The sequence below is a fragment of the Panthera pardus genome, unplaced genomic scaffold (assembly GCF_024362965.1).
Source record: "Panthera pardus isolate Hobbes unplaced genomic scaffold, ASM2436296v1 HiC_scaffold_12, whole genome shotgun sequence".
NCBI lineage: Eukaryota > Metazoa > Chordata > Mammalia > Carnivora > Felidae > Panthera > Panthera pardus.
The window spans coordinates 77,465,308-77,490,527 of NW_026526677.1; the positions used below are offsets into that span (position 1 = coordinate 77,465,308).

Genomic DNA, 25,220 nt, shown 5'->3' on the forward strand with positions numbered 1-25,220 from the left:
TTGCTGGTAACATAAACTTGTGGTGAGCAGAGCTGAGGATCTTTTACTCTGATACCCAATCTTGTAAATGTCAAAGCAGAATTCTTTTTTTTTTTTTTTTTTTTTTTTTAAAGTAGATTTCACACCCAGTGTGGAGCCCAGCATGGAGCCCAACACAGGGCTTGAACTCAAGACCCTGAAATCAAGACCTGAGTCAAGATCAAGAGTCAGACACTTCACCAACCGAGCTACCCAGGCGCCCCCAAAGTAGAAATTTTTATGGAAGAGTCTCTGTGTATCAAATACTAAGAGTACAAGTAGTAAAAGTTCTGGTGATTTTAGTTTTTTCCTTAATCCTATTTCTATTTCCCACAAATTTTTATTTCATTATACTACTTTTATAATAAAAAAAAAAACTAGTGTTGTTATAAAAGATACAAAATCTTACAAAAGAGAGTTAATGGTAACTTTGGGGAGAAAAGTTGCAGTAAAATGGAAATCATGACAGTTTGGACTGAAATCATTTCCCTATTAAGGATGAATATGAGACCACTGTGAATATTTTCAGGTGGATTTTGGTGGTTCTTTGATGACAGAGGTGAATTAGTGACTGCCTTCTGTCTTGTCTCTCTTCCAAATTTTCCTAATTTCTTCAAAGTTTTTTTCAACATTTTCTGATTATTATCCAAATATCTCCTATCAGGAAAAAAAAGATAATGGACTGGAATCACCTGATGGGGCTGAGTCTATTATTAACATACTGACCATGATCTGTTTCACTGAAGAGTAGAAGGAAGTACATTCCAGATGTGTGAGCCAGCATGAACGGAAGTAGGAATGAGCACATGATGTTTAAGGGATGATAACAAGAATCTCTTATCTGAAGTGGTGGGCTTATGTTTCTGAAAAGATGGACATACAGTGTGACAGCTTTGATGGGACCAAACAGGGAGAACCCTGAACACAAGGCTTAAAAGTCTCCACTTTCTCAGAGAAACAGAGATCCCCTTGAAGAATTTTTAAACAAGGGTATCATATTATGAAAGTGATGTCAGAGGAGGATTAGCCTTATGGTGGTGCATTAGCTGAACCAGAGAAAGGCAAGCCTACCAGACACAACAACTAGGGGACTATTAACAATGGAAAGTAGGGGCGCCTGGGTGGCTCAGTCAGTTAGGCGTCCGACTTCAGCTCAGGTCACGATCTCGCGGTCCGTGAGTTCAAGCCCCGCATCGGGCTCTGGGCTGATGGCCCAGAGCCTGGAGCCTGCTTCCAATTCTGTGTCTCCCTCTCTCTCTGCCCCCCCCCCCCCCCACCGTTCATGCTCTGTCTCTCTCTCTGTCTCAAAAATAAATAAACATTAAAAAAAATTTTTTTAGAAAAAGAATGGAAAGAGGAAAATGAGTAAATAACTTTGTATTTCTCATTCTCTTCTACTGATTCAGTCAACAAATTTTTCTTGAGTACCTTCCACATTCTAGATAGTGAGTTCTAAGAATACAACAGGAAATATGACAAACATGTCTGCCCTCAAGGGGCTTATAGTATATTCTTTTTTCTTACCCAATAAATTTATTTTTCTTTAAATTCTTCTTTTTGTAAAAGCCATCCAAATACTTTCTCATAAGTATTTTTAAATGCAGCAGCACCTTATTTACCTATAATATAAACTTTAGAATGTTCTGCTTTAGAATATTTTGGAATGTTCTGCCCTCTTTGCTCCCAAGGGATCTTCATAGTATCTATCATGTAATAATCACTGATTTGCTTACCTCCTTTCCCACTACATGACTCTAAGCTTCATGCTGGCAGAAACCACATCTTACTAGACACTGTTTCCCCATAACACTCCAGAAATTTTAAGAGAGTGCAGGGAGTTAGTGAACAAATGCACAGATTTTATTTGGAATTCTGAATAAAATAGAGAATTTCCTTCTTTCATTTCCCAGATGTAGCTAACAAGTGGTTCCAAGAGACATTCAATTAGGGGTGCTCCTCAAACTTTTCCACCAATGAAACAAAGCAAATGAGAGGGCAAAGGTTTCCAGTGCCCCAGGGAGCTCCAGGCTGCAAGGGGCCGCAAGTATAAAATAGCTGTTTTAAGTCACCTTTATTCAGGCACTATTCTGTGCAGTAGGGATGTAACCAGGGTTCCTGCCTTTGTAGAGCTTAATATAAGACAGAGGTCAGAAAAACATAATCAATAAACAAGAAAAGGTCCCTACTTACTACTTTAGCACAATAAAACTTTTTATTTTTTCTATAAATAAAAATTTTAAAACCTATTTTTTATTGAATAATAATCTTTTATGGCTAATATTCTTAGGTCTTATTTACAAATTCATTCCTGATACAGCTATACAGATATTATCACATATTTTCTTTTAAAATTTTAGAATTTTCATTTTCAATTTTAGGTTTTTAATCTAATAAACTCATTGTTTGTGTATGTGTGAACTTTTTGTTATTTCAACACTGATTACCAAATTCAGCACTGATTACCGAACAGTTCATTCTTTCCCCACTGATGTGTTATACCATCTCTGTCATATATACAGAACTGCTAAAATATCATTCTTTTTATTATTATTTTTTTTTTTAATTTTTTTTTTAACGTTTATTTATTTTTGAGACAGAGAGTGACAGAGCATGAACGGGGGAGGGTCAGAGAGAGAGGGAGACACAAAATCCGAAACAGGCTCCAGGCTCTGAGCCGTCAGCACAGAGCCCGACGCGGGGCTCGAACTCACGGACCGCGAGATCATGACCTGAGCCGAAGTCGGCCACCTAACCGACTGAGCCACCCAGGCGCCCCTAAAATATCATTCTTGAACTTTGTCATGTGTCTCCTTCATATATTCCTGTCCTAATTACATTAGCTTTACAACGGATTAAGTGAATCCCCCCTCTTCATTTTTCCTCTTATGTAATCTTGACCTTTTACCTTTCCATATAAATTTTAGGATCAAGCTGCCAACTTCTGCAAGACAAACTTTTAAATTTGGTTTGAAATTATATTGCAGTAACAGACATATAGTAAAAATATTTGACATCTCCAGGCTATTGTGTCTACTCATCTATTAATTTAGATTTAAGTTCTTTAACAAAGTTTATAACTTTCTCCATAAAGTTCTCGTACATCTTTTAGTAGTTGTATCCCTGAGTAATGTAATTTTGTTGCTCCTGTGACTGGAAATCTTTTTATTTTTATTTTTAATATTTTAATGTTTATCTATTTTTGAGAGAGAGAGAGAGAGTACGAGCGGGGGAGGGGCAGACAGAGAGGGAGACACAGAATCCGAAGCAGGCTCCAGGCTCTGAGCTATCAGCACAGAGCCCTATGCAGGGCTTGAACCCACAAACTGTGAGATCATGACCTGAAATGTAGTCAGACGCTTAACCAACTGAGCCACCCAGGGGCTCCCTGGAAATCTTTTTAAAATCACACTGTGTAAACATTTTTGCTAAGGTTCAGAAGCATGATTTATCTTTTTGAAGTTATCTTGTATCCAGCAACAGAGCTGGCGGTTTACATATAGATTTTTTCCTAAATTTTCCATATGGACAATCATGTGTAAATAAAAAAGGCTTTCTTTCTTCTTTTCATTTCTTATATAACTTATTCTTTTCTTACTTCACTGGCTAGGAATTCTAGCATCAGGTTTCTTATATCCATATAAAGGATACGCTTCTAACATTTCCCCACTAAGTATAAGGCTTACTGTAGAGTTTTGCTGGGTATCCTTCATCGGGCTAAAGTTGTTCTTTTCAATTCCTAGGTTCTCAAGAGTTGATGCTGGTGTGAGGGGTAGTGGTGTTAATCATGAATAAGTGCTAACTTCAATCATTTTTTTCTCTGGCTACTGAAATGATTATATGTAATAGACAACTATTCACTGTCTATCTAACATCTGTTCTATGAGTTGTAACTCATTCTGGCCGCATGTGCATACTTTCAGAACATATCAATACTACATTCATGAACACATTCTAGATAAGAAATAATCCAATTATCTCTGACCTTTGTTTCATAAAGAAAATATGAATAACAAATTTTAAAAAGATAATCAAATTTACTTGATTTAAGCCTATTAAATATTGTAAGATAAGGACAGATGGCTAAAAACAAAATCTAGAATTTTACAACTTTTACCTCATATATATATATACATGTTTATAATATAGAACATATGACATATATTCTAAGATCAAACAGGCCTTCTAAAATAAAGGGATAACAGACATAAAATACAATTCCATTTCAATATTTGATTTTGGATCACAGATAAACATTTTTATAAGTGCCCTATCACATCCATCACAAAGGAAAAAAAAAATGCTGCATAGCCCGACTTTCAAGTTATCTTTTAATTACCACCATTTAAGGAACTTACTTTAACTAAAACCCAATGCTATACAAATTGCACTTTATAAATAAATAGAGCTTTGGGTTTGAATCTTAAAATCCTACATTTCATGGAAATTATTTTAGTCAGCAAATAAACCAAACAGATGCCAAGCTTCCCAGGTTCTTAACTCCACCACGTGTCAAACTTTAAAAGTATGTTCTTATTAAAGAAAGCCTAATTTTAAACACTGCAGATTTATTTAAAAACAAAAAAGTGATTTGCTTTAAAATTTTTGTATGAAAGAGGGGCAGAGAAAAAAAATGGGGGTGAGTGGGAAAAAATGTAGGAAAAAAATTATTTTTTTTTGTTTTTTTAATTAAATAAGTTTCACTGCAAAGTGAAAAGCAAATGAGGCAAAGAGAACACACTCTACAATTATTCACGAGGTAGCATGATTCAATTTACAAAGGCTGAATTTGTGCTCAATTTTTTGGAAACACATGTACTGGATTTTATCTGTATCTAACTTTTTCCACAACAAGCAGGGCTAAAAATGAAAAATACAAAGAGAAATGCACGTGGATGAATGCAAGTTTGAGATGTCTAGTACAGTTCCACACCTCCTCTTATTTCCCCTTCTTTACTGGCGCAGAAGCAACAAATCTTGTTTCAGTAAGAAATCCTTAACAGAAGCTCTCACATTCACCTCTGGACCAAGTAACACACTATCCTTTCAGGCAAGTGTCACCTGTAGTAGAAAACTTATGCAATGTGATTTTAGATTTTTAACGAAATTGGATTAGCTTTTCAATGCACGGTGTTGCTTATACTTATTTAGAAGCTGTTACAAAGGAGTTTTAAAAAGATTAAGGCAGGGGTAAATGGTAGAGGTTCTGTGGAGAACTCAGAGCCTAGAGGTTAATCAACTTCAGATCATCTGTGAATGATGATTTCCATCACTTCCACACCAAGCCCTTCACCTCGTGAGTAGAGCCGCACCGCGATCAGGCAGAGAACAACACGCAGCTGTCTCCAGTTAATGTCCACCTATAATTAACTAGCTCACTCCTACCTTATGGCCAGTAAAGGTATACACACTGAAAGTAAAATATCAATCCGCTAAGAAAATTGGGGAGAGGGGAGATCAGATTTTTATTACAAAAAGCCTCGTTTTCTGATTATTCAGAAAGGCAATGTTCATGTATTAAGGAAGTAATATTGAAAGCTGTTATTGCTACCTCAAAAAATGTATTAAAGACATTCCTTGTTACTTAAGAAAATCTCACTGCACATTCGAAAAGAGCAGCCAAGTCTTGGAAGGACAGTCTCTCTGGGTAATGTGCTGTACAGGAATATGACCAACCTGAGACCGTGTAAGGACAACACTGAGCTGTGTGACTTTAAGCACAGGACTTAATTCATCTCTTCTGAATTAGCAGATTTCTCACTGGCCAAACAGAGTAATAATATCTGTCTCACAGGATTGTTGTGAAAGTTAGATGAGGCATGTATACATATTTATCAATAGCAAGCTGGATGTTTCTCAAGTATTAGAAGCACCTCCTTTTTCCCATCCCACCTCTGAAAAGAGCACACACCCGAAATTGGGCTGCATTTTTTAAAGGATACTAACATTTGACGTAATGTTAATCATTCTTCTCCCTCCCCACCTGAAAAGAAGACTAACAACTAAACATATCTTTAAAACTGAGGGAACAGGGGGCACCTGCATGGCTCAGTCAGTTGAGCATCCAACTCTGGCTCAGGTCACGATCTCATGGTTCATGACTTCAAGCCCCACATCAAGCTTGCTGCTGTCAGTGCAGAACCGGCTTCAGATCCTCTGTCCCCGCCTGCCCCTCTCCTGTTTGCACTCTCTCAAAAATAAATAAAAACATTACAACAACAACAACAACAAAATTGAGGGAACAGGGTAACAGGCAGCCTACACACTACTATGGAAAGTACAGTTCATTCATCTCATAAAAATTCTGAGGGACCCTCTAACTGTGAAAGATGCTAAATTCATAAGGCACTAATGGAGATAATTCCTACTGTCATGAAGGTGATGTATAAATTCAAAAGATGCCCTTGGTACCCCATAGTACTGAGAAAGTCAATAATTCAGGACATTTTTGTGTCTAAGGTTAAATCTGAAGGGAAAACAGGCATAAAATAAGCCTACTCCAGACAGATGTGCATATGTGATCACCCTATCCACAATATTACCTCCAAATAAAATGCATGCAAATGATCTTTTGCTTCAGAAAGAAAATAAAAGAGCTTTGTTCCTTTTTGGCAAATTATAAAATGAAATAAGAAAGTAAGCACACCTAGTGCCCAGATTTTGGTTTCCAATACCATTCTCCAACAAAAGAAACCTGGGCTCCTTGAGAAATGGATAATTTTAGGAAATATCAAGATGAGCCTGGAGCCTCCTGTAGTGCTTCCTTAGTAAACTAAAACAGCTCAGAACAAAAGAAGAAAAAAACACGATGGGAATATGTCAAAGGGACACAAGATATGCTGAAATAACTCCTAATTTGGAGCTGGAACAATCTGAGCAGCGAAGTAGCACTGAACTGCAATTCAAAATATACAATAGAAGGGCGCTTGGGTGGCTCAGTCAGCTAAGCGTCCAACTTCAGTTCAGGTCATGATCTCATAGTTTGTGGGTTTGAGCCCCGTATCGGACTCTGTGCTGACAGCTCAGAGCCTGGAGCCTGCTTCAGATGCTGGGTCTCCTATCTCTGCCCCTCCCCGACTCGTGCTCTCTCTCTCTCTCTCTCAGAAATAAACATTAAAAAAAATCAAAAGATTTAAAAATATATATATATACAATAGATATCCACGAGTCTATACTGATATAAATGATTGCATAAAGCAATAAATGAGAGAAAAGAGACAAATCTCCATGTAGAAGAATTATGAAAAATATGTAGATGTTCCACTGACAAACAGGTGGGCTTAAATGTGGGCTGTGCATAGCACTTCGTTCCAAAGAGTATAGTATGAAAAGAAGAGAAAAGAAAAAGTATTTTGCAAAGAAAATCCTAACACTACCTCCAACAAGTGATTAAGGTTAACATCAACAGTGATAAATCATGTTGATAGCATGTACCCTTGATATGATGTGATGAAAATGGCTCTTTACCTCTGTGGTCTTCTTTCCCACAAGACATAACCCCAGTCTAATAGTGGATAAAATATCAAACATTCCACAGAACACCTGAGTGCTCTTTAAAACTGTCAGGATCATCAAAAACAAAGTCTAAAAACCTGTCTCACCCAGAAGATACCTAAGGAGACATGACTAACTAAATGTAATGTAATATCCTAGATGGGATCCTAAAACAAAAATAAGAAAACTAGGTACAAACTAAGGGTATTTGAAAAATGTATGGACGTTAGTTAATAACAATGGTTCAACATTGGTTCATTATTTTTGACAGATGTACCATACAAGTGTAAGACATTACTCATAGGGGACACGAAGTGTCAAGTATATAGGAACTCCACACTATCTTTGAAATTTTTCTGTAAATCCAAAACTGCTCTAAATTTTAAGAAGTATCTAAAAAGAATAAGAAATAAATTATGTTTAACATACAGATTAACATTATGACCCTCATTTTGTTCCAATGTAAGTCAGTCACTCTTATTTATAATACATATGATGTGTGAGGAAATGACAGGGGACCTGTCTGCAAAGAAGCTGACAGCAGAGGCCATCTGTCAGCATCCTGTGAAGCGATGCAATTCACATATGTACCCACTCAAGTAGTTTAACTAAATCCTCACAAGAACACACAAATGGTTTATTCTGAACCATGTAATTGTATTTTATTTCAGGCAAGAAACAGCAGGTAGAATGTAATATTAATAATGTAAGTATATCAAGAAGCATAAGTGACATTTCTCCCATTTCTGAGTTATCAGTCACAATACAAAGTTAAAAACAAAGGGTGTTTTTAACTAATACAATCTGCCCAGAAGTTGGCCAAAAAAATTCAAAATTATCAAGAGGCCTATAGGCCCACAGTGGATTTGCATTAACATAATGAATAAACAAAAGTTAGGGGTGTGTGTGTGTGTGTGTGTGTGTGTGTATATATATATATATATATATATATATATATATATATATATATATAACATGTATTTTTAAGTAGCAAATAAGGACAGGGAATGATGGATTTATATCCCGCATTATTAATGATGAACCTGCCTTAAATGTATGTTATGTGTCAAAATAATAGAATATTATGAAGCCTTCATAATTAGCACAATAGATATCCAGATTATAAAGATAAATCTCTATTATTTTTAGTGATATTTAAAGTCATGTCATACTCAAGCTATTATTTTCTGACATTTCACAAAAGATAGATAAGGACAAATAAGCAGTAGTCTTTACAGACGTTTATAACCTACATTCTTACATTTGTCGGATTCTGTTCTGAAAGTGAAATATAAGGAAAAGATACAGTATCAGTATACGCTCACCAACAAATGACTTCATTAATGTAAACAATGTTCTCATTAAAATTGGGAAGTATAACCACTGGGAAAGCAGCCACTTGATCGGAATAAAAAGATTCTAAGAATTAAGGGTCGGCACTGCACATGAAATTCATTTGCTCTATCATTCATAGATAAACAGTTGTAGAAAAGCAGATGAATCCAAAAACGTACAAAATGCTACAGGATATCACTGATGTGATTAATTTCATAGCAACAAGACCTTGAACAAATAGAAGAGTATTTAAACTATAGCGAGATGTGTAGCAACTATCGCATAATATTTAAGTGACTTAGCTCCAGAACTGGACTACATGAGCTAGAATATCAGCCACAGAATTTATTAGCGATGAGACTTTGGACGTTATTTATCTCTCTGAGCTATTATTACCTGCAGAATGATAATGAAAATAGTCTCTACCTCACAGAATTGAAAGAAGTATTACAAGAGACATTTCATTACAGCATTTAGAAGGACACTTGGCATATGGTAAGTACTCAATGTTAGCTATTATTGGCCAATCAGCAAGGGAGTAATCATGACAATCTTTTATACCACAACAAAATACACTAAGTATCTTTTGGCAAAGAACTAAAAAGTTATCAAATGTAGAAATAAATTATACATTTTTGTTTTGCAAATAAATAAGACTTCCAAATCTGCTGGGCTGTTCTGGGATATTTTATAAAGACTGACGTCTTGGGAGGCTGCTCCATCAAGACCTCCTGTGTACTTAGTGCAAGGCTATACTCATAGTGTTGGCAACAAACAGCTAACAAGATACATCAAAACATAAAAGCAGCATACATACCCTCAAATCAGGAGAAAAGTTGTCTGCAGAAGTTGAAATGGAATCCGATGATACAACAGAAGCTGATTTTGTATGCACTGAATTCTCTGAATGAGAAGTGGAAGCACTACAAAATACAAAAGCACAGTGTTTGAAAACATACTTGAAAAAGGGGGGCTTTAAAACACGATTTCAGAAATTTTACTAATTATTACTCCATTATGTATTAAAACTTTCATTGCCAACCTGTCCTACATTGCCTATTCAATCTTATCTCCGAATACTGATAAATTACAAACTCTCCATACCTGCAGGGTTAAGTATTCGTACCACATTTCCTCTGAACAGACTTCCCTGGTACTGCTAAATAAACTCTGGACTAATTCTTTCTTTTCATTCAACCATCCATTCACTCATCCAATAAACACTCACTGAATGATCCAATGTGCAAAACCATTACACCAGGCACTAGGATCTGGAGATAAATATATAATCCTCATGTTCACGAAGTTCACAAGCTGTGGCAAAGACAAATAAGTAAATGGTGTGTGGTGATAACACCGGCCACTGTGAAACTGAATAAAGGAAGCCTCATTTAAAATGGGAGTCGGGAGGCCAGAAGGTGGAACTCTCGTGCCCTACCACTCCTTGCAGCCCTCTGAATTCCCAACAGAAGAAGCCTATCCTTTACTACCCCAGTAGGAGGAAGATTATCTCCTTGCCTGGCAACAGCCCAGCCAAAGAGTGACTGTCACAAGTAGGCCAATCAAAGACACTACACTTTAAAACCCAGTTTACTCCAGTGGACTGTTTATAACAGCCCCTCCTGTTTGGAACAGCCCCTCCTAAAGCCCCCTTTTCCATATAAAAGAGCATTCATTCCTCTCCTTTGTTCTCTGGACTTGCCTATGGTTTTGCCATAACTTGCATGTCTCAAACTGCAATTCTCTGTCATTTCTGAGTAAACCCATTTTGCTGGAAATATAACTGATAGTTTTACCTTCGAGGTTAACACATTACAAACACAAAGAGAGAGACAGAAACGGGGAAAATGGGACAAAGGAGAAGGAGGAACCTAACTTTACTCAGGAAGATCAGGGAAGATGTGACAGAGGAGATGTTATTGAAAGATAGGAAATTGCCAAGCTGAAAAACAAGTAAGGGAATTCCAAAAACACACAAAAACAAAAAGCACTGCAAAGGTGTAGAATAATCAAAGAACACAGAACACTCTGAGAAACTACAAAGGGTTCAACAGGGCTGGATAAGCAGAACAGAAGCTAAAGACAAAAAGAGGAGCTTGTCTTTGCACCTTTTACCTTACCACTAAATCAACTTCTATACTTTAAACAAGCTTATCTACTTCTTCCATTACCTTAAGTAATCACGCTCTACTTTTATTCTCCAATTGTATACTGACCTAAGGCATATACATTTTCCTCCATTTTAATCACCTCAAAAGGGAGAGCTGGGTCTTCCTTTTCCACAAAATCTACTTCAGTGCCTATGTATACTGTTAACATGTATCATGTTTGTTAAATTCCAAAACACAGTGAAAATATACCTATGCCAAAAACTGAATGATTTACATCATTTCCTCTTATCACTAAAAGAAAGTCAAAATTATTCAAAGTAAGAAAAACCAATGGTGGAGAAATTTCAGGCACTTTGAACTGAAGTTTAAAGTTCTGATTAAAAAATATATTTTTCTCAGCTTCACTCCCAACATACTAAAAGTCTTTCTCACACCAAAAGTAAAAATTTTTTCATTAGATTTTGATAAAAGAATCCATCTCGAGATTGTGATACTTAAAAAACACATTTGGGGTGCCTGAGTGGCTCAGTCAGTTAAGCATTCGACTCGAATTCAGCTCAGGTCATGATCTCATAGTTCCTGAGTTCAAGCCCCACATCAGGCTCCGTGCTGACAGTGGGGAGCCACTTAAGATTCTCTCTTCCTCTCTCTCTGCCCCTCCCCTGCTTGCACGTGCACACACACTCTGTGTCTCAAAATAAACTTTAAAAAATTGTTTTTGTTTTAAAATGTGTCCACCATAAACCTGCCTTTAAGTACATTATTTATACAATGGGAAAAATCATGTCCTCCAAAAGAAACTGTCACTTCATTTTTTACTGTTATTTTTTTAAGCCTTACTGAGGCATGATTGTGAAATAGTGTAGGTACAATGCCTTAATATGTACAACATGATGTGATGTATGTATACACTGTGAGATGAGTACCACAATCAAGCTAATTTCAACATTCATCACCTCACACAGTTACCTTTTTTGTGTGTATAGAGAATTTGAGATCTATCCTTTTGGCAATTTCAAGTAAACAATACAATATTCCTCACAATGGTCACCAGGCTATACATGAGGTCCCTGAACTATTCACTGTATATCTAAAACCTTGTCCCTTTGCTCAGAATCTCCCCATTTCCCCCTTAACAGATAGATACATGGTTTGAAAATATTTTCTTACATCCTTTACGTCACTTTTTCATTTTGTTGTTTCCTTTGATGTAGAGAAACTGTTTAATTGGATATAATCCTGCTAGTTTACTTTTGCTTTTGTTGCCTGTGCTAGTGGTGTCAAATCCAAGAAACCATTTCCAGACCAATGCCAAGGAGCCTTTCCCCTGTTTTCCTCTTGGAGTTTTATAGATTCAGGCTTTATAATTAAACATCTGGTCCATTTGGGGTTGATTTTTATGTATCGTGCAATATCAGGGTCCAATTTCATTCTTTTGCATGTGGATACCCATTTTTAACAAAATGACTATACATTTTTGGCACCCTTTTCAAAGATAAGTTGACTGTATGTGTGTGGTTTTATTTCTGGGCTCTCTATCCAGCTCTACTGGTCAATGTTATCTATTTTTTTAATGCCAGTACCATACTGTTTTGATAACCATAGCTTTGTAGTACAGTTTGAAGATAGGAAGTATGATGGCTCCAGCTTTACTCTTCATGCTGAAGACTGCTTTAGCTATTCTGGGGCTTTGTGGTTACACACTGATTTCAGGCTATCAAAAATGCTGCTGGAATTTTTATAGAGAAAATAGAAAATAGAAATTTTTTATAGAAAATATCTACTGAATCTGTAGATCACTTCGGTTAGCATGAACATTTTAAGATTAATTCTTCTAATCCATTAACACAGGATAACTTTCCATTGATTTGTGTCTCCAATTTCTTCCATCACAGTTTTATAGTGTTCTTTGTACAAGTCTTTAACCTCTTGGTTGAATTTTTTCCTAAATATTTTACTCTTTTTGATGCTATTGCAATGGAATTGTTTTCTTAATTTCTCTTTTGGAGAGTTTATTGTTAGTAAATAGAAACCTAACTGACTTCTGCATGTTGATTTTCTATCCTATAACTTTCCTGAATCTGCTTATTAGTTTTAACAGTTTTTTCGTAGAGCTTTTACAGTTCTCCACGTATAAGATCATGCCATCTGCAAAACACTTTTGTATATTTATACAATGTGAAAATCATCTCTCCCAAAAGAAATCCATTTAAATGTATTAAAACCGGTATTCCAGTGGAAGCACTTCATAATATTTTTTTTTCAAATGCAAACATATATTTATTTTATTAACTATTTCAAGGTATGATTTGTGGTTGTTATTTATTTACACCCAAGAACCTATAATATTACACAAAGGAGCAGCCATAAGAAATTCTATTATCTAGTTTTTTATAATGTAAGGAAAGAGAAATTGACAGACTGAGAATGTTTTCTTCCTTTCCTCCTCTTTTATTTTTTTGTTGTTGTAGCCAACTTCTGATTAATTAAATACCATCTGTATTAAAGTACCAGGTAAAATAATCAAACTCTGGCACAATATTTTGAGAGATACGATTTGTTGCCTACTCCATGTACATACGAACCTCTGTTTTTCCTGACTTTGATGAGGGCAGTATGTGCCCAGCCCAACATAACAAGCTTCCTTTGGGCTCCCTCCTGGCTAGGAGAACCATGGGACACAATTTTGGTCAGTGAATTTAAGAGGAACCATGCTAATGGTTATGGAAACCTTTTATTTTCTTAATAAAGGAGAGCAGAAACAGCAGGGTAGTCCTTAACCTTTCCCATTTGGTCTTGCCTGGAGCAAGAATGTAAAGCCTGGAAACACTGCAGCCATCTTGTAAACATGACCAACACGCTGGCCTGCTGAGAACAAGGAGCCAAACAACAGGAAGAACAGAAAGTCCTCATAGTATCACTGAGCAGCGGAATCCACACCAACTCCCTACTTGTGTAATTTTGTTATGTAAAAAAAAATGAAGCTCAATTTCTTAAATCACTGCAATGGAGTTTTATATTCTATACAGCCAAATACAATTCTAAATGATATAGCAACACCTCATAAAGTCTATTTTGGCCAAGTTCAAATGTGTACTACTTCTTATGCATAGTTGACCTTCTGAGAGAACAGATAAAATTAAAGGCAATAAACCAATCTGGAACTACGGGTAGTATATTACTCAGAAAAAATAATTCTGACAGAGAAGATATAATAGCATGTCCCACTAAGAAAGCAAATGGTTCTTTAAAGCCAAAGCATGAAGCAAATAAATCTAAGGGAAATAAAATAACAAAAAAAATTAAGTTCTGCAACTAATAACTTGTAGTCTCGGATTCATAGAATCAGTCTTTCAAGCAAACGTGTGGCAAACAGCTTTTAATTATTAACTTCTTTCAGAGAAGATACTATGATGCACAATGTTATATGTAAAGCAGCACTGATGTGTATACTTCAATATAACCAGTTTACAAAAGGTTTCAATCCCCAGGCAAGTAATGAGAGGCTGGGGGAGACCACAGTAGGGTATATATCCTAGTGCTGTTCTTGTGATTATGGCACACACGTGCGTGCACACACACACACACGCCCCAGAACCATTAAAAGTTCTCTTGGTATAAACAGGAAGTGCTGCCCTTTACAGCTACTCAGACTGAAGGCAGCCAAAAATGCCCTAGAATGCAGAGCTCTATTTTCAGTGAGCTTTTCTTCCGTCAGATGGGTTCTACGAGTGCTTCTGATCGTCAAGGGCCACTGGTATAATACAATCTAATGACCACTACTCTTTTCCACTGCTCCTTTGCTCCATATTGAAGTCAAACTTTCTTTGTGTATCTTTTATGAGCCGTTCCACAAACAAGCTCTTTATTTCCCTGAATTCATGTCTTCGCTCACACTATTCCAAAACAGAACACCTCTTTCTCCCCATCTCTTTATTAACATCCTACCTGCTCTTTAAGACCCAGTTGAAAAGCAAGCTTTCCAAGAAGTCTTCCCCTGGTGTTCCAGCTGGAACTAAAGTCCCATTCCTCTACACTTTCACAGACTTCTGCCTCTACTCTATAATCACACCTAACACTTTCCACATTAGACTAGAGTTCTTTGGTTATGTGGCCATCTCTTTCTTAAATTATAAGCTGCTAGAGGATAAGAATCTTGTAACTGGCAAGGCATCTGAACTCGGAGCAAAGACTGCAGTCTGTTAACCTCATCAAGTAACCACCACCACCACTTTAGTCCTCGGTTTTCCTAGGCCCACAAACTTCACTGCAGTCTGCCCGAACATTCCTGCCGCCCCTGTCAGCCTGAGCCTCTCTTCAAAAATGCCAGGTCTTCTGGACTATGTCCTTCCTCTGTCCATTCTCCCGGCTCAGGTCTTCTTTCAGCTACTAACGCTATAGAATCTGTACCCCAGAGTGACTTGATTGCCTCACATCCTCAATAGAATTCTCCCTCCTTCTCTGTGCCCCAGCTGACACCTCCTCCCGGGAACCCACTGCCCTGCAGCCTTTTCTAGACACTCTTCCCCCACCTCTAACAAAACCCAAAGGTGAAACCAGCACTTTCCCAGCTCCACTCCCATGTTTCTCCACTAGTATTACCTCTCCACCTTCCTGTGTAAAAGGCTTCTTCTGAGGTTCCTGGCATTTGGCTATACAGCTTCCTTGTTACTGTCATCCACCTACCTTTTCATTACTCCTCGTCACTCACTAAGAACTTTTTTTCAGTTGCCTTACTTCCTCTTCTTCAGAGCTTCTCTCTGCTGCAAAGCCATCATCATGGGAATTTCAAGGTCCACAAGGATAAACCAGCGACAACCTGTCTCGAAACGCCTCAGTTCCTACATCCCTCACCCACATTCCCACTTTAGCAATGCACTTCTCTCGTCACACCCTGGACTTCATCATTTCTGGGAACTACGCAGTCTCAGTAATCTTAAACACAAGGAAACCAATCTCTCTCCACAGACAGATGGTATCCTTTCCAGAAATCTCACTTTCTTAACTTTCCCTTCATCTAATCTTCAACACAATGGGGACAACTCATCTCTCAACCCCTCCATTTGTCATTATCATTCATGCTTTTTTGCTCTCCTTTTGCCTCTCACTTGCCTCCCTATCCAACCTAAAATGTATAGCAATATTTTAAAATCTCTTTGGCAAACATTCAGCACCTTATATCCTATCCGTTGGCCATCACTGCTCTGTTAATCCCTAAATTTGAATCAATATAATGATCTGTCTTCGCCTGTGCTAAAGCTTGGCTACTAATAGAAGAAATCTTCAAACTGGGGCCCCTTAGGACATGAGTGCTCAGCAGTGCTCAGCAACCCATCACATCCAATCAATCCGAAGTTGTATACAGTCTACCTCCCTATCATCTCAAATGCATCCGTTTTTCCATCCTAATTTTTACTCTTTTAATTCAACATCTCTTACCTGGACTATAGCAAATCACCTGTCTCATTTCTCCTACACACCCAATATATCATCCCAAACGAATACCAAAGTGACCTTTCAAAACTGGAGATTTGATCGTATCATTCCCCAACTTAAATTTTCAGTGATTCTTCAATCCCTCCCAAATCGAGCCCAAACTCCTTAACATAACACTTGAAGTCTTCCATGATCTGGCCCTTGTTCTATATAACCAGCTATAGCTTTTACTCATCTGAAGTCATTGGGAATGGCCTGCAGATTCCCTGTATTTTCTAGCAATTTCATACCTCTGTCTTTTGCTAATCCTGCTGACATTACCTGCAATGGCCTCCATGCACTTCCATGCCCACTTTGCCCCATTCATCTCCCTTTACTGTACACTGTATGTTTTTTGATCATAAGACCTGTATACTTTATTGCATTTACTCACTTACAAGCTCCTCTCAGATACTTTTGTTATTGTATACTATTCCAAGATTCTTTCTTTAGCACAGATCGTTTCTCCTCTTCCTTGCTCTCAATAAAACATGTAAAGTGTCTGAAAAAGAATATCTGGCACATGTAAGTGTTGGTTATTATTATTTATGACAAAGGAATATCACTGTACATGTAACATGTATTATCCCCCAAGTCAGATTAGTTGAATAAATACATTCGTAATGGCAAAGCTGCTGGGTCATCTCTCATTAATACTATTCCAGCTGTGACATATTACAAGTGAGAATATAAATTCCCCCAGTGACTGTAACCAAAGATTTGCTAAGGGAGTAAAATAGCAGGAACTAACATTAAAGATCTGGTATTGACAAAATAAGAAATTATTCCTCTTGGACACTGTTATGCTAAAGTATTTAAAAAAATGAATATTACCATCGCTATAGAAGCACACGCATTGACACTGTGAATGTCATTTAAAAATGAAGCCTGTCATCACTCAGGACTGAATTGTGCCCCCACCCCAAATTCTTATGTTGAAGTTCTAACCCCTGGTGTGACTGTAATTGGAGATAGGGCTTTCAGGAGGTAATTAAGTTTAAATGAGATCATAATGGTGGGGTCCTATTCCCTTAAGATTGGTGGCCTTATAAGAAGAGAAAGAGAGAAGGCTTGCATCCCTCACCTGCCTCAGTCTTTCCCCTCCCCCACCCCATCCCCAAACAATAAATGCACTGAGGAAAGGAGGAAAGGCCACGCAAGGACATAGCAAGAAGACAGCCACCTGTAAGCCAGTCAAAGAAGGCCCTCATCAGGAACTGAATCATCTAGCAACTTGATCTTGGACTTCCCAGACACCAGAACTGAGAGAAATAAATTACTGTGATTTAAGCTGCCCTGGCTTATATTGTATTTTGGAAGCAACCCTGAACTGATGGTCACAGAAGATGAAAGTCACCAAAGGAGTTTCTCTTGGATTTTGAAGTGGAAGATTTCCGATTTAACAGTACTTTTTTTTCTGGGGCACCCAGGGTGGCTCAGTCAGTTAAGCGTCCAACTTGAATTCAGCTGAGGTCATGATATCATGGTCGGTCATGAGATTGAGCAAAGGTCGAGCTCCACACTGGGCGAGGAGCCTGCTTAAGATTTTCACTCTTTCGCCCTCCCCCATTCACACATGTGCTTGTGTGCATTCTCTCTCTCTAAAAGAAAACAAAAAAAGTATTTTCCTTCTATACAAAATAAGATATGAAGTTCTAAAAAGTATTAAAATGGACAGAAGAGTCCCACTGGAAGAGACCTAATGATGTCATCAATGATAATCTTTACCATTTCAACATAAAAAGGTATTAATGAGATACTTTACGTTCTTTATTTCATAACTATTGGATGTGGATTTTATACTCACAACACATCTTAATTCAGACTAGCCATATTTCAAGTGCTCAACGGCCACAGGTAGCTAATGGCGAATGCACTGGATAGCACAGGTACAGACAAATGTGTAAATAAACCACAGAGAGATGGTCTATAGAAAAAGTCTGCAAATGGACAAGGATAGCAAAATTAAATCGAGGGAAACTGCTCTAAATTAAGAGGCTTCACGGTTATAATCATTTGTAATGTCTGGCTTTTGTATCTATATGACAAATTGATAGTTTTTAGACAACTGGGGGAACGTGGTATGGAGGAGCCTTACGTGAGAAAAAGAACCGTTCCTAATACTCTCAGGTGTCATTATGAGATTATGTGGAAAAATGTTTATACCTTTTAAATACGCACACTGAAGACATGATTTGCTTCAAAATAGTTTAGGAGAAAACAAGAAAAAGATACAGCAAATATGACAAATTCTTGGTCAGCTCTTCAATGTGGGTGATGGGTAATCAGAGGCTTATTGTACAACTCTCTCTTTTGTGTATACTTGAAAACTTCTTTAAAAAATTCAAAGCATCATAGCTTTAGAATATTTAAAAAAAAAAAAAAAGAAAGAAAGAAAGAAAAAACTACTAGTAAGCTTAGGAACCCAGTATTTATCTGAACTCAGCTACCACGCTGTTGACAAGCAGCAGTCTTAAAAGCAGTGGTGTAAGATGGAAATATTACTAGATGGAAATACAGTTGGCCTAGGTTATCATTCTGACAGCATCAAATAAGAAATACGTGACCCTGGGCTTTTCTCTCAGTTTCTTAAAAACAGCTTTAAGTGCTCTAGAAAGATATGCTGAGTAATTTGCCCAAAGTCACACAGCTAATAAGTGACAGAGCCAGCGTTGTCCAGATCCAGAGTATGTAAATAGTAACAGGAAGAAGAACGCTTCTCTGAGAAAACCCAGAGTAGAAGCTGAATATTGATTCATTTGGCCTATTTTTGTTTTCCAGAGAACTAACTACATTTCCCAAAACTGTTTACCTCAACTTAACAGTTATTCCAATTGCACAAACTAATTTCCAAGAAGAAACAGTTTGCATTTTCCATTCTTCTTCCTTTCCTTTCTTTCACACTGAATATAATTTTTAGTTCCCATTTTCTTTTTTTTAATTTTTTAAGGTTTATTTATTTTGAGAGAGACAGGCACAGCATGAGCAGGGGAGGGACAGAGAGAGAGAGAGACAGGGAGAGACAGAATCTCAAGCAGGCTCCACACTGCCAGTGTGGAGCCCAACACGGGTCTTGAACTCAGGAACTGTGAAGTCATGACCTGAGCTGAAACCAAGAATCAGATGCTTAACTGACTGAGCCACCCAGGTGCCCCTTTTTCCCATTTTCTTATTTTTAAAAAAAAATTTTTTTTAATGTTTATTTATTTTTGAGACAGAGAGAGACAGAGCATGAACAGGGGAAGAGCAGAGAGAGAGGGAGACACAGAATCTGAAACAGGCTCCAGGCTCTGAGCTGTCAGCACAGAGCCCGACGCGGGGCTCGAACTCACGGACCGTGAGATCATGACCTGAGCCGAAGTCGGACGCTTAACCGACCAAGCCACCCAGGCGCCCCAACCCATTTTCATGTCTAATTCTAGCCAATAAAACTTGGTGAAAAAGCCGGAACCAGCTCATGCCTACAACCACTCAGGGATGTTAGTTTCATCTCTCTCTATTATATTCAAACCTCCAAGAAGAATTTTCCTCAAGCATCTCTCCAACACTTCCTTAGCACTTGCATTTATTATGACAAAGGTGCTTATACTGGCCCCCAGCTGCCTCCTCATCAAATCAGATCTCGGCATCACAGCTTTCAGAGTGTCAGAGCTCTCTGCCATATCTAATTCTAGCTCATGCTTCCATTGACTCTGGCTTACCCAAACCCGATTCTCATGCAGCTAGACTCTTCCCACTTTCCACTTTGAGTATTTTTTAATCTCCTCTCCAAATGTCTTCTCTTCTGACCAACTGTGGCTTTTAACTACCTAAAACTTCTGTTAAGGGTTCATTTCCCCTAAGAAGCCAGTCCCGAAGTGATTCTTACTGGTTCCTTCCAATAAGTCCAGGCATTCCAACATGTTTGCATGTTGCACATTCAGTTATAGCTAACGTTTATACTGACGTACTATGTTTATACTGATTCATTATATAGTGCACATATTCCTCGTAAAGACAGTTAACAATTACCAAACCTTTACTCTGTACAAAATACTGGGCTATAGAATAGCCTCTGCCCTTGAGATCTCAGCCCTGTAAGAGAAGCTATACCACATCAGCACATCAATACCATGAGAGGCAGAAACAAAGGCTAGGAGAAAAAAAAAAAAAAAAAAAAAAAAAAAAAAACTCAGGGGAAATGGTAGTAATCTGAGGATTAGAGGAAAGCAAGAAATACATTAAAATGAACCATTTGAAATTGCTACTTCTATAGGTAAAATGGTCAAATATCAACAATTCCATATGGCTCAATGATGAAGAAGACAGAAAACTGGGCCTTTAAAGATTGCAAGGCACAGATCAGGGCTTTGCAAATCACAAGAATATGCACATATGACAAGAAAATTCTGAAAAGAGTCTGGGAAAGTACAGGGCAGATTTTGAATAGTTACTCAAACTAAATGGATAAAAGGGCAAATAGGTAGCCTGGTGCCAGATCACTGAGAATCCTAAATGCCAGACTTAAAAGCCTTGCTAAGAAAAAGCAAGGGGCTCACAATAAGATGCCACTCCACACCATCTAGGGTGGCTATAGTCAAACAGGCAATAACAAATGTTAGCAAAGATAAGGAGAAACTGGAACCCTCCTACACTGCTGGGAGAACTGTAAAGTGATAAAGAGCCACTTTGGAAAACAGTCTGGCAGTCCTTTAAAAGGTGACACAGAATTTCCAAATGACCCAGCAATTCCACTCCTAAATATATTCCCAAGAAAAATAAAAACGTATGTCCACCAAGAAGAACACATAAATACATATAAATGTACACAAATGGTCATAACAGCATTATTCATAAGAGCCAGAAAGTCAAAACCAGAATGGCCATTCCCCTGCTTGAAATCCTCCAATGGCCTCCCCCTTCCTCTTACCTCAAACAGCCTTCAAGTCATTACATGATCTGCTCCCCACCTCCTCCTCCAGCTTCCTCTTGTGCATCTCTCTTTCCCCTTGCTCTCCTCAGCCCAATCACACTGGCCTTCTTGGAGATCCTTAAATATGCTGGCCCCTCTGCAGGGAGCATGGTTATTCCAAACTCCTTCCTGACTTAAGTTCTCAACTGAAACATCACCTCCTCAGGGAAATCTGAACAGATGCCTCAGACACCTTACTTACTAGTTGTTCTCTCAGTACTTCGTGTTTTTAGTTCTTCCTAACTACAAAATCCTGTTCTTACGTATCTTTACAAATGTTTGATTAACATCTATGTCCCCCAAGAACACATACTTCAAGGAAGGAAGGTGCCATGTCAATTTTGCTCACCATTCTATTCCTAGGACCTAGTATGGTGCCTGGCATAGAGCAGGCATTCAGGAAATATTTCTTGAATCAACTAGTGAGTGAAAAAATGAATGAGAATGATCAAAGACTGGATGATTCATCAGAGGCCATGACTAGCATATCCAAGACAAAATGAAAAAGAAACTTGGTAAAGGGAGTGGGGGGAGAGGGAGGGACAGAACAAGGACAGAGGAAGGTAAATGATCTCATTTTCCTTCTGGAGTTAATGTGTGTATATTGTCTTATACACCATATATAGTGTTCCATTTACATTTAAAAACTTCTTAGCACACTAGAACAAACATTTCTTTAAAGAGATTATGTCTTAAGTGAGTAACAAATAATCCTTAACAGCTGGGAATTGGTTTTGGACTATGTGTTATTTCCATTGGGATGGTTTAAAAAGTAGTAGGGAACCAAAAAACCAAGCAATATCCTTGGACAAATGACTTTTTCCCCATTTCCCCATTCTGGTTTATTATCTGTGAAAAGTAACAATTAGACCATTTTAGTGGTGCCTTTTGGTGATCCTAGTTGTCTTTGAGAGTCTCATGAAAGCTGTTCTCTGATTTACTTACAATGTCAGGGACTTGAAGATTAAGAACCCTGGCCTAATGATCCCTTTTAGTTCTAACACAGTCTATGCCTTCTGAAAGGAGTATTCTACCTTGTGTTATATCGATATAGTATCTAAATAAGTGCTGAAAAATTAAATTGCCCAAAAAGTGTTATGTGTTTGTATCTACTTATGTTTTCTAATTCTATAATCACAGCCTTAGTCTTAAATATGAAGTTAAGACTCGGACTAAATAGAAATATTCCAATATTGTATTTCTGACAACATAGTTTTTAAGGGGATATTTGCAAATATCCTTTAGGGAAACTAAAACTAAATATAACAGCTACACTTATTTCAGGAGCTCTGAGTTATCACTGTATAAATTCAACACCCCCGCCTACAGGTACACAGAATGACAGCCTATCAAGATATTTAAGCCACAATTTCTTTAAATATTTTCACTGTTTTCATAGGAACTATGAAACTGTAGGAACTATATCTATCTTTTAAAATGCATTTGAAAAATATTCTAATTTTGCTAAGTAATGATTCTTTTTTAAGTATCTTACATTTCAAAACATATATGTATAATAATTAAGGGAAGAGATTCCCTAAAATAAATAAATAAATAAATATAAATATAAATATAAATATATATATACATATATATACATATATATATGTATATATATATATATGACATATATATATGTATATATATATATATATATATATATGACTGGCTCAGTAACTCTTCTAAATAAGTTCATCACATTAAACTGGAACACAGGAATATAAACTCCTCTGACTCAGAACATCACCCTTCCCAATGCCCAGCATGGTTATGTTTCCAAGGCTTCTTATGCTACGTGTGCTCATTTACTCTAACCTTGTGCCCTCCCTACACTGCAACTTGGTATTAGCTTCAGAGGCCTGACTCACTTGGAGCACTCCTCTGCCAGGGTGAAAAATGAAAACGTATGATTTGGAGTAATTTTGGCACTCATGTTTCTGACAGCACACTCATTTTTCCTTCAAACACCACATGTGGTTTTCCTTCACAACTCTCTTTCCAAATCTGCAGATCACATTCCATTTCTTAAGAGGTTAGCCACCTTCCACATTACAACAAAGTGTCTACCCTCACTGGCTCCATTTTCTCAGTACCCACTCACTCCTTAATCCCTAGCAATCTGGCTTCTGCCTCTAATGAATCCCATAAAATGGCTTTTTCTGTAATTACTAATGACCCAATTGTAAAAAATAAAAAAAGGGGTGGGGGTCTTTTCTCAGTCCTGATACTATAAATTGTCATCTCCCTTCACTAGCATATGGTTTCAGTTATTCCATATCTCAGTTTAATGTAATCAATAGTCTTGAGTACCCACTATATGCCAGGCAGTACCGTTCTAGGAACTCCTTGAGATACAGAGATAAATAACACAGGATTTCTGCACCTGCTGAGTTTTCACTCTAATATCCTTAATTCAAGTACACACACACACACACACACACACACACGTAAAACACAGCACAATGTAGAATACGAAAAATGAATAAGAGAAAAATAAACCACTTAGAGGTCTGGAAATTGAAAAGCTCATGTACAGCTCTTATGTACGGGCTTGAGAAAGGCTTTACGAAAGAGTGTTGGAGGTTAGCCAAAATATGGAAGAGGTTCAACACCTTCTCAACAATTTCACTAAGCAAAGACACAGCATGGAAAAAAAAAAAAAAAAAAAGGAGTGAGGGGATGTTACAGCTACTGTAAGACACAGACCACTTTGGAGTATAGGATACTTGTAACACATAATCAGAGAAAAGCCTGAAATGGTATAAGGTCATGACAAATAAGTAGATATTTAGATACTTAGCTCTGAAAGCAGTGAGAAGCTACTGAAAGTTTCTGTGTTTTAGGAAGATTATTTTAAGAACAGGTCAAAGAACAGATGACAAGGGCAGGAATATCTATTTGGAGACCTCCCCAAGTCAGAAGAACTAAGAGCCTAACTTAGCAGTAAAAATGAAACGGGAGTGGATACAAGGGACACCATGGAGACAGAATCAATAGAACTTGGCAAATAACGCGACATGATGAGAAAGGGATCAAAATCCGATCCCAAGTCTTGCTGACTGAGCAACCAGTGTGCCGAAGCAGCAAAAAAGAAAAGTAGGTAGTTTGGGGAACTGACAAGTTTCGTCTTGAAATTTTTAAGACTGAGGTGGCATCAAGGGCATCCACAGGGAAAACACGCAGCACCTCATACACTAGTAGGCCAAAAGATTTCACATTTGACTTGGTCATGCATTTCTTCATTCATCCATTCATTCAATTCATTCAGGCAGGCAAGCAGGCAGGCAGTGTCAGTTTACTACTTACTCTGTTACATGAGTGCACTGTGACAACTGTGACAGTATGTACGATACAACAATATTAGGTGTGCTCCCAAATGACAGCCTCATGGGAAGGGCAAACCCCTTTTTAACTATCTGGGGATCTGATTGTGATGAATGCTATAAGGGTAGCTTAAAAATACCACAGGAGAATAAAGGAAGAAAAGATTGAATGTGATGGGACAGGCTAGGCAGACTTGAAAGATGTGTCATTTCTAAGGGACACTGGCCTGTTAGTAGGATTTAATGGTAGAAGGGAAGAGTGAAAACAACTGAGAGAGGGAGAACAGCATAGATTATTTGGGGAAGCAAATGTGACTGGCTTTGTGGGTCATGGCAGGGGTGGAGGCGAGAAAGACTGAACTATGTTCTGTGAAGAAACCTGGATACCAAGAATTCAGATTCCATTCTAGAGGCAGGGGAAGCCTTTAAACATTTCTGAGTAGAAGTGTTATATATTTTGCTGGCTTATGGAATATCGACGGAGGGGAAATTCTACAGGAACTGAGTTAATAGCCT

At 37.7% G+C, this 25,220-nt stretch overlaps 1 protein-coding gene across 3 annotated transcripts in view; it reads right to left on the minus strand.

Annotated features, from left to right (window-relative positions):
- MTMR2 (myotubularin related protein 2) overlaps positions 1 to 25,220 on the minus strand; it is a 116,915-nt gene that overhangs the window by 66,305 nt on the left and 25,390 nt on the right. For all 3 annotated transcript variants that reach the window (XM_019450156.2, XM_019450155.2, XM_019450157.2), the window contains one exon: positions 9,662 to 9,767. Coding sequence is in view for 1 of the 3 variants with exons in the window: in XM_019450155.2 (XP_019305700.1) it covers positions 9,662 to 9,767 (106 nt within the window). In the remaining 2 variants the exon portion in view is untranslated. The remainder of the gene's footprint in view (positions 1 to 9,661; positions 9,768 to 25,220) is intronic.